We start from the raw sequence: 10232 nt of genomic DNA, 5'->3' as shown, positions 1-10232 counted from the left end.
ACATGGAGCCGCAGGAGCTGGCGCTGGCGCAGCCGCTGCCGCCCCCCGAGCAGGCCGCCGCCGCCGCCGGCGAGGCCGAGCCGCCCGCCGCCGAGCTCTCGCTCACCCTCGTGGCCGAGCTGCAGGCCGTGGACCGCAAGGTGGACTCGCAGGCGGCCCAGCTGATGAACCTGGAGGGCCGCATGCGGATGGCCGAGACCAAGCTCATCGGCTGCGAGAAGACGGCGGTGGAGTTCGGCAACCAGCTGGAGAGCAAGTGGACCGCRCTGGGCACCCTCATCCAGGAGTACGGGCAGCTGCAGAAGAGGCTGGAGAACATGGAGAACCTGCTGAAGAACAGGAACTTCTGGATCCTGCGGCTGCCCCCTGGGGCAAAGGGGGAAATCCCCAAGGTATCTGCCCCATCCACGGAACGGGGTTGCTTTGCATGTCTGTGCACCAGCGATTCTGTTTAAGGGCAGCTGAAGTTCAGCTCAGCTCCTCRGGACACCGCTTCCCTGCGGCAGTGTCTTCGTGCGGAGGCTTGCTGTGGGATGCCTGGCGTGGCTCGTTTTGCGTTGGTTACGTACCGCTCGGGATACTCCCGTGGTTCGTGACAGACACGTGGGCTGCCCYGCGTGGGGTCGCGGGCGGCTCAGTGCGGGTGGATCTGTGTAGGCAGATGTGTGACCTGTGCAGGCCCCCGTGGTGCAGTTTCACCCTCTGCGCGTGCCTAGGTTTGCCGGTGTGTCCCTGCTTCCCGTTCAGAGGTAACCGCAGAAGACTAGTGTTGAGGGTGACATGGGGAAGCAGTGTCTGTTGGGCACTCTGCTAAAGACACTGTCTGCAACGCAGGGTGCGAGGTGTAGGCGGGTGGTGAAGGAAAACCCCATTGTATCACTTGCAGACTAGGGCAAAGCTGTGCGAAGTGAGGGGACTTGTAAGGCGCGTGGCAGAGGAAGGGCATTGCTGTGTGGAACTGTGCTGCACGGTGCTTGCAATTGTTCCCAGATATTTCCTTCAACAGARGGCAAAGAGGCTGAGCATGTGATGCTTTTGATTGCAGGTCCCGGTGGCATTCAACGATGCTTCGTTTAATTTCTCTGAGCAGGAGTGGAAAAGCTTGAATGAATGGCAAAAGGAGCTTTACAGGCATATCATGAAAGGCAACTACGAAGCCGTGATCTCAATGGGTAAAGACTGGCTGGGGTTTGCCCTGAGCTTCCTGATGTGCCAGGTGTTTTCAGGGCTTGGTGGATACCAGCACCCCTGTGACTATCAAATCAGGGAGGGTGGATGGTGTGGTGGTGTGGTAATGTGTTACGTGAACTTTCAACAGCAGCCCTGGAAATTTAGAAGTTCAGTCCTTACAATTTTAGTTTAGCAGTGGATGGCTATCACAAGAGCATCGCTACAGCGGCCGCATCTCACTGACAGTCTCAGTGGCCCGTAGGAGCTGGGTGAGGACCTGGGTAGTGAGGAGGAGGGGAAATGAAAGGACCCTAAAGCTAGGTAAAGGCGGGAAAAGGGGAGATTCTTATTCTACCATGCAAAGATCCACAGATCCACTGTGCTGGGTGCATCAGCTGCTTGCCGCTTGGGGCAGTTCCTAGCAGCAGAGGGGTACCCTGCCTCCTGAGGTTCCTTCCAGTCTTTTCTGGAAGCAGTTCTTCCATCTGCAGAGCATTTTGTAAGGAAGGAGAGCAAGGTTTGTCAGCTGTCTGCCTTGGTACTCTGTCTATTCCCTGTCTTAGCCCCAGGGAGGCGTTTCATGTGCAGACYGTTGTAGTGGCTGTTCCGGCAGCTGTCAGGAATTAAGCTGGGGAGAGCTAGGGGTGAAGGCAGGCCCTGCCGTCTGCTTTCCCTTCTCGTGGCTCAGGGCAGCGCATTCAAGGCTCCAGGAGTGTGCTCTTCTCACTGCTTGCTGTCCAGGCTGTGAGGAAATGTTCTCACCTGTGCTCACCTGTGTGGACATGTCACCCTTGCGAGTGTTTTGGAGCACCTATGTGTATCTTGAGAAATGATCTTGCCCTGGCTGAACATCAGCGCCCAGTGCATGGGAGCACAGACATCTTTGGTAGACAGGAATCGACTCCTTGTGTTCAGATCACTTGTATACAAGCCCACCAAACTCTACATCCTGCCWTCCAAATCTGGCTGATTCATATCTTTTTTGTGGGGAGAGTTAGGGGTGGGAGGGAGCATAGGGGTCTGCTGCAATCCCTGTGTACAAGGGAGAAGAATAAATATTGCCCCCCATTCTCTTGTTTAAAAAACAACCTTGCATCCCACTTTAGAAGCACAGGAATGTAGCAATCCTACTGAAAGGGATCTGTGGATCTGAGCCTGAAGCTTAGGAAAAAAATGTATCTGTGCTTAATCTGCAGGTTTCTTCTCTTTGAGTAATTGGGTTCTGAGATCAGGCCCTTATATAAGGCAAACAGCTCCACCMGAAGTGGTGGAAATTGATAACCAGAGACTTGCATTTGTTGTTGCAAAATGAAATTTTCCACTCTCCATACTAGGAGAGATTGTGATTTCCCCTTTCCCCCATCAAAATCTGCAAACAGCCTGTGACTCGGAAGAACAGGATGGAACAGTTCTGGCTGTGGAAATCCTCGGCTGGAGGGAACTCTATGGGGAGGGCACTTCCTCTCTTGCCGTTGGCTGACAGGTCTGGTTCTGTCCCCAAGCTGAAGTTCCCTTTGTAGTGGATCCGCGGACCTTAGCACAAAGGAGAAGAAAGGAAGTCTGGAGGTAAGCACAGATGCATTTTCTTATTCTCCTCCTCACGCTGCAGGCTGGGAGGTGCTCCTCACCTGAGCAGAGTGTGCTCCTGCAATCCGCTCATGTTCCCAGGGCCCAGACAAGGTGAGCGGTGCAGATGTGTGAGAGCATCTTCTTAAGCCTCTCTTTCCATTACCCGTCATCCCCAGCAGTGAAGGAAGGTTGGTGGGCAAAGGTTTAACAGTCTCTGTCCTGCAAGGGCAAAGGAAATGTTCTAACATATTTTTTTTTTTAACATATAGATGCTGCCATTTCTAAGCCTGACCTTCTGTCACGAATTGAACAAGGAGAGGATCCTAATGCTGAGGATCAGGGTGACTCTGAGGGAGAAACCCCTACAGATCCCAGCACTGGTGAGCTATAAAATTCCTAGGACTCGGTGGGAAGGTAGAAAGTGGACATGTGCTTATCACAGCCTGCTTGAGCTCTTCCGCTTGCTTCTGTTGATGGTTTTGCCAGGGTTGTCCTTGGGTGGAGAGGGGGCTTTGCCTTCATAGCTCTTACCTGATGTTGTCATCTCTTCTGAAATCTTCAGCAGAGCAGCTAGAAGTTGGGTGTGTAAACTCACATCACTCCTTTACTTTGCACAGAATTTTCCTTTCCTGGTCCAGATGAGAGCTCGTGGAATAAATACGAAGAGACTCTGGCTGAAAGTCGTGAGGGCTCTGAAGAAGAGGATAACGCAGAGGTTGCTAGTACATGTGAGTTAGAAGTGCATAGCTTCGCTGAGCGCTGCGCAAAGGTGGARTGGCCGAGGGGGGAGACAGGCACGGGCTCAGGCTCTTGGCACGTGGTGGGGATTGCCCAGGCGTGGGATCCTGCCTTCACTGTGATTTCTGCCAGGCTTGCTTCAAGGGTCAGCGTGGAAGCTGGATGACAGCCATGGCAGATGGGTAACACATGTGCAAAAGCTGCAGTACACAAGCAGCAAGGCTGTAAAAGCAGCTGCCGGCAAGGGAGTGCAGCTCAGTGTACAGGGTCGGGTCAGGCAGCAGGATATTGTGTTTGTAGTCTGGTCAGCTTTAAGCTGGAGTGTGCATAGTGCAGGCAAACTTCAACGGCTTTAGCAGCRAAGAACAATGCGTAAACTGGTGTGCTTCACAGATTTCTGCCTCAGCCAAATGTGAGGCTTATTGTGGGACAGCAAAACGTGCGGTCTTGTCCCTGCCCCATCGTTTCAAGTCCCTGCTCTGAAGCACGGGAACGYGTAACTGCTCACTTAAGGAAAGCTTGTTAGGGTGTGGTTTTGGTCTCCTGGCCTTGTTCTCGTAAGCAGCTGAACTGTTCTGGCTGATGCTTTCCCAAAAACTCAGCCTGATGAAAACAAAGTGGCCCATTTTCAAACTGCGAGCTTAGATGTTTGGCAAAGYGATGAGCAGCTGAAGAGTCCTGTGGTAGGGAGTGCTGAGCAGCCTTCTCTGTGCACAGAAATACTGGGCACATCTCTGCCTTCCTGCATTCTACAGAAACCTGTTACTTTTCAGACCTCTTTCTACATTCCCAGATCCTCTGCGCTCCTGTTGTCCTCTGTTTGCCAGGGTTCTTGGGATTTGCTTTGAGTTACTGGTGTTTATGTTATGGAAGATCCTTCAGCCCCTGGCATGTGCACCATACAAACCCAAAAGGAAAACGGGATCTTCCCCTTCCCCCTCTTTATTTTGCAGTCCTAAACTGTACGTTCTCAAAGGTCTGTTCTGGTTCATCTCCTGCTGAGAAACCCTCTTTTTTTCTATGTCTAGCTATATAGAGAGGTCTCATCATCATATTATCTGAGCTTTCTCAAGAAGTCAAAATATTCTGGCTTTATTTGTATTCAAGTACTGCTTAGATAGCTCCCACATGGGACTTGCAACCCTGTAGTGTCAGGTACTGTTTGTGCAATGCAAAGACCACCTCTGCCCCAAAAGATCTTTCAGTCTAAATAGTGAGGCAGTTGTTATCTCAAAGAAATGACATAACTGTCTCTGCTCTGTCAGATGCACAGCAGTGTGATGAGGAAGGTCCAGAGAACCTTGAGCTTCCTAGCTCATTAGCAGGAAAATGGGAAGATGTTTTCCCAAACACTGAGGAAGAGATAAAGCCAACCAACAAGAGTCGAAGTGGATCCACCCCACAGCAGAGAAACGCAACGGGCAATGGGCTGAGGCGATCTGCTCGCCGTGGGAAAGACTTGGCAAAGAAGGACACTCCTGAGGATGCAGCTGCAGTAGAAGGGCCATACATCTGCTGTGAATGTGGGGAGAGCTTCCTGGACAAGCAGCTCTTTGCCACACACCAGAAAGCCCACGCAGGTGAGGAAGCCTGCACTTCCCTGGAGCAAGGAGAAAGCTTCAGACAGAAATCCAAAACAGCTCCTCCACGAGCCCATGGGCCGTCCCGCTCCAAACCGTCCAAGCGTCCCGATTCAGAGAAGAGCTCTGGTCTCAAGTACGGCTTTGTCAGGCACCAGGCTAACAACATGGTGGAGAGGCCGTACACCTGCTCCCAGTGCAAGGAGAGCTTCAGCCTGGAAGTGAGTCTTATCTTGCACCAGAAGCTTCATACAGGGAAGGGCGACGGGCCGCTGACATGTACCTACTGCGGGAAGGACTTCCGGGACCTCTCCAAAGCCATCCGCCATCAGCGCATCCACACAGGGGAGAGGCCTTATCAGTGTACAGAGTGCGGGAAGAGCTTCATCCGGAGGGATCATCTGCTCAAGCACTGGCGAGTCCATACCGGGGAGACTCCATACCAGTGTCCTGTGTGCGGGAAGCACTTCCGCTACAAAGAGTCGCTGAATTGTCACCAGAAAATCCACTCGCGCAACCCCCGGCCCATGRACGACTCGCAGCCCAACATGGAGTCAGCAACTCAAACTGGCCATTTCTGTGTGAAAAAAGAAACTAAGCAGTAAAGCTGCTGTGGGTGGCAAGGGCAGAAGGGCTCGCAGTTACGATACAGTCTAGCAGGTGGACAAGCAGCATGATGGGAAGTGAACTTGTATCGCAGCTAATCCGTGTGGTTGTGCTACAAAGCCCGCTTTGTTGAAGCATCAAAGGAATTCCTCTTAAAAACTCTCGTGAGAAGGCCTAGGCACCTCGTCAACCCTACGGGGTTACATGGGACTTCCGTAGCGGCGTAGGCCTTGTATTAGTTGCCCCCTACGCAGGTTTGGATTTTGCCTGTAGAGAATAATCCTGAGAGATTCTCTGGGGCCCTTATTTAGCAGGTGTTTCCCCACCTATCTTTGTGCATATTGAGGAGTGACATGCTTTCGCTTTCGTTCTTTTCCACTCGTTTCACTGCAAGGCTGGAAGCATGAGGAAGGGAGGGACGACACCATCCCCAGGCAACTGGCCGCTCACTCCAGTTGCGTTGACGCACCTCGAGCAGCAGCCCTGTGACATGAGGCCGAGGCTGGGATCAAGGGGAGAGAAAGGAAGCAGAGATGCGGTTAGGGACCTGGCGCAGAATTTGTGCAAGGCAGAAAAGCAAAGAGGAGAGAGTGGCAAAGAGCAACGTGAGAAAATGTAGGTGTAAGGAACGGATGGGAAGGACAAGGGGCTATTGACATTGGAGCAGAGACTGGAGCAGGAGGAATCGGGAGGGAAAGTACATCCGTGTGTAGAGGCACAACCAAGTACCTAAACCGAAGAAGAGATGTCTCTGTTCTTGAAGGATGTAACTGGCACCAGTCAGGCTTTAGTTTCCCTCTGGCCCAAGGGAAAGGTGCCGCTGGTCTGTCATACGAACTCCTGTCAATGAAGGCGATTTTATTTTTTTTTAACTGGGTTTGGTCTCACACTCAGGTAAGTCAGACAAGTGAAAGCAACTTCTCCTAACCCCTGTAAAGAGCTGTTTGGTTTTTTAGTTAATCTAGAACTAGTGTATTATTATTATTATTATACAATGAAATGTGTGGCACTAGATTTCACAGTTGATCTAAAACACTTAAATGTATGAGGTAACTGACCAGAGGTTTTTCAGATGTCTATGTAAATATTGGTTGAATTCTCTAAGAGCTAAGTGGTATTGTTCCTGAGGTGACTGTAAGTAGGTGTCTCTTCCGCTGTGTATTGTCAGCTGCTGGTTTGTGATCGTGTTTTGTAATAACTTTTGTAAAGTCTGTCAATACAGTGTTTCCATTCGGAAGCCCATGTGGGGTGAGTGATCACAGCCCTAGTTCCCCTTGCTTGGCCTCAGTATTTCATCCTCGCTCTCCCTCTCCTGGAGTGATGACTGCAGCACACTGGCGTGCACCTGGCTGTTATTTATTAGCGTTTTCCAGGTAACTTGCTGAACTGATGAACTGCACAAGCTAAGCTGGGTCTGCTCAAGTCTGTTGTTGTCTGTGCCAAGCATCCGAGGAATCGAGTCCTGGAAACGCGGCTGTTTGGAGCAGCTCTGGGGCAGCTGTGTGTGCTGACGGTTGGTGTTCAGCATTTGGGATTCCCGTTTTTAAGCTTTTTCTCTGCTGCCGTTATGGCTAGAAGCAGGCTCTGGTTGTACACCTCCAGGAGCTGGCCTGGGCCACGCAAGCGCTGCCGCAGCGAGGGCTGAGGAGTCGTCTGCTGCCGCCGGACTCTGCTCTGCAGCTGGGACAGTCCCTTGCCCTGAGAAGTGCTTGTGTGTGGCTGCAGCAGCCGCCCCGAGTATCGCAGGCGCGAGCTGAGCTGCGACGTCGCTGCCCTCCGGCACTGACTTTGGCCCGCTGCGGCGGGCACGAAGGGCCCCTCGCGTGCTCCGAGAGGGGCTGCGCGTGCTGCGGGCTCCTTTTCCTACCTCGCCCAGACAGGGTGGCGTGGTCCCCGCGGGGCGTCCCTGCGCGGCTGGAGGCGGCCCGGAGCGAGGGACCGGGGCGTGTGTGGCYGCGCTCGCTCGGGCCCGCCGCCCGAAGGAGGGGTGGCTGCAGAGCTGGGTGGCACCGTGGACCCTGCGTTTACCTCACCGCTTCCTCGCTCGCGCGTGCCCGAGCTCTTTGTATCAGAGCTGCCAATAAACTGTTCCTGCCAGGCCTGGCCCTGTAGGGCAGCGCGGGGTTTTGTCTCGCGGCACCGGGGCCTCGTGTCTCGGGCAAAGGCAGCTCTGATGGGGTTTAGCCCCGGGCTGTCCTGGCTCGGCTCCTACGTGTGCCCGTGGAGCCGTGCCCGGGAGCAGCAGGGCCCCGGGGGCTACGGGGCTGGTGGGGAGCAGCCTCCTGGGACGGTCCCGCTTTTCTCCAGCGGCGCATACCACCGCCAGTGCCCAGCTGGGCAGCGCCCTCCTGCCTCCGCCCCAGCATCTCGACCCTGTGCAGGCCTGCGCTGGGGGGCGTTTGTGGAGGGGGAGCCAGCACAGCCCGGGTCCCTGCCTGAGGCCTCCTGCTTCGGCACTGGCTGGTGGAAGCTCCTGCTTCCTCCCCTTTCCCCTCTGCGAGTAGCTGTGGAGCAGCCGGTCAGCTCCTGCTCCGGCACCAGAGCTCCACCGGCTGCGAGAAGCGGTGGGCGGATGGAGGAGGCGGCACTGTGAGCACCTGCCAGCCGGGGCCCCGCGTTTGCTGCCTCGCTGCAGCAGTCACTGATTTTCAGTAGTTGAAAGTCGTGTCATCAAAAATAAAAGCGGTCCCAAATGAGGTGTGGGTGGTGGCCGGCGAAGCACAGCAGGGGTTGGGGTCCTCGTGGCTCCACCAAGCTGGCACCGGGCAAGTCTTCAGCCCTCTGCCTGTGCTCCGGCATTTCTTGCCTTTAAGCACTTTGAGGTCAAGCTTGTAAAACGAGCAGCTCGGAGGCGCTGGTGGCAGCCAGAGGCCTCTTGGCCGTGCGATCCCAGGTTCTGGCGAGCTCTGACCGTGCCGTAGCGTGCTGCAGTGAGCAGGCGTCCGGCAGCCTGGGGGCTGCCAGGAGGAGCCGCACAGGGCCRTGGCGKTGGCACCGTGAGACGCTCGCTCCCKGCGTGCGGCTGTTGGTGTCCGCAGGGACTGTGGTTTCCAAAAGCTCCAATAGATTTGGGGCTATTCCCAGCCCCATGTCACCTGCTGCAGAGCAGCTGAAGTACTGAAGGGTSTCCAGCCTGTGAGCCCAGACCATCCACCCGCTCTGCTCCTCCCTGGAGGTCCCCTGTCTCTCCAGCACGGCTGGTTTCCTCCCGTTGCTCCCAGCAAGGACATGCAGGAGTTGAAGCAGATGCCTTAAGGACCATCCTGGGGTCACACCTAGCGTCCTCCCCATGCTCAGGGACAGGACGTGGGGATGGGACCACCGCAGCAGAGAAGCCTTTTTGACACCATGGTGGTGGCATGGCTCGGCCTCACCAGCCAGCCTGCCCTCAGGGATCTGGGGACCAGTGTTTGGTTATAGCTGTTCCTTGGCCAGGCAGGGACTGCAGGTGCGGGATTTGCCTTCCGAATGTCTGTTCCTGTGAGGAGGGAGGGCTCAACCCACAGTCCTGTCTGTTAAAGGCTGTTCCTGGAGGTTGTCCTCCATCTTTCCGCRAACAGCACCACTTCCTGGTGATCCGAGCACTTGGTCCTGCCAGCTTGCCCTTATTGTCACCATGGTCTGGAACCTCCAAGAGGAAGAAAGCCGTGCACCAGGAGGCTGCCTCTGTGGGAGCCAGGACCATCCACGTGGCTGTRATGGGACGGGATGGGACGGGACAGGACAGAATGGAGGGGATAGATGAGATGGGTTGAGATGGGTGGGATGGGACAGGACAGGATGTATTGGATGGGATGGGACAAGACAGATGAGGTGGGACAGAGGGGATGGGATGGGATGGGACAGATGGGACAGGATGGGATGGGCCAGATTGGGTTGGGTTGGATGAGATGGGACAGGGCAGATGGGATGGGGAAGATGGGATGGGATGAGAATGAGATGGGATGGGACAGGTTGGGCTGGGTTGTATGAGATGGGTTAGGGCAGACAGGATGGGCCAGGCTGGGATGGGCTAGGAAAGATGGGATGGGCCAGGCTGGGATGGATGGGATGGGACAGATGGGATGGGATGGATGAGATTGGATGGGATGGGATGGGATGGGATGGGATAGGATGGGATGGGTGGGACAGGGCAGATGGGATGTACAGGATGGGATGGGATGGATGGGATGGGACAGGACAGGACAGGACAGATGGAATGAGATGGGACAGGATGGATCAGATGGGATGAGATGAATGGGATGGTTTGGGATGGCATGGGATGGATGAGATGGGATGGGACGAGATGGATGTGATAGGATGGGACAGGATGGGACAGATGGGATGGGATGGATGAGATTGGATGGGATGGGATGGGATAGGATGGGATGGGTGGGACAGGGCATATGGGATTTACAGGATGGGATGGGATGGGACAGGACAGGACGGGACGGATGGAATGGGATGGGACAGGATGGATCAGATGTGATGAGATGAATGGGATGGTTTGGGATGGGATGAGATGGATGTGATAGGATGGGACAGGATGGGATAGATGGGATGGGATGAGATGGATGTGATAGGATGGGA

The 10232-nt window shown here is 54.7% G+C and overlaps 1 protein-coding gene across 1 annotated transcript; it reads left to right on the top strand.

The window, feature by feature from the left end:
- Positions 1-2: 2 nt before the first annotated feature.
- On the top strand, positions 3-7762 carry LOC146586849 (zinc finger protein 783-like). Its single transcript, XM_085320593.1, has 5 exons — positions 3-392; positions 1046-1172; positions 3009-3119; positions 3357-3467; positions 4743-7762. The coding sequence occupies exons 1-5, from the start codon at positions 3-5 to the stop codon at positions 5660-5662; spliced, it is 1659 nt and encodes a 552-aa protein (XP_085176719.1). The 3' UTR covers positions 5663-7762.
- Positions 7763-10232: the final 2470 nt, after the last annotated feature.

Source organism: Rhea americana, unplaced genomic scaffold, assembly GCF_003343005.1.
Source record: "Rhea americana isolate MKP2758 unplaced genomic scaffold, rheAme1 scaffold_642, whole genome shotgun sequence".
In the NCBI taxonomy this organism is placed as follows: domain Eukaryota; kingdom Metazoa; phylum Chordata; class Aves; order Rheiformes; family Rheidae; genus Rhea; species Rhea americana.
Note: the sequence above shows the minus strand (reverse complement) of the source record. Positions and strands in the feature narration are given on the sequence as shown.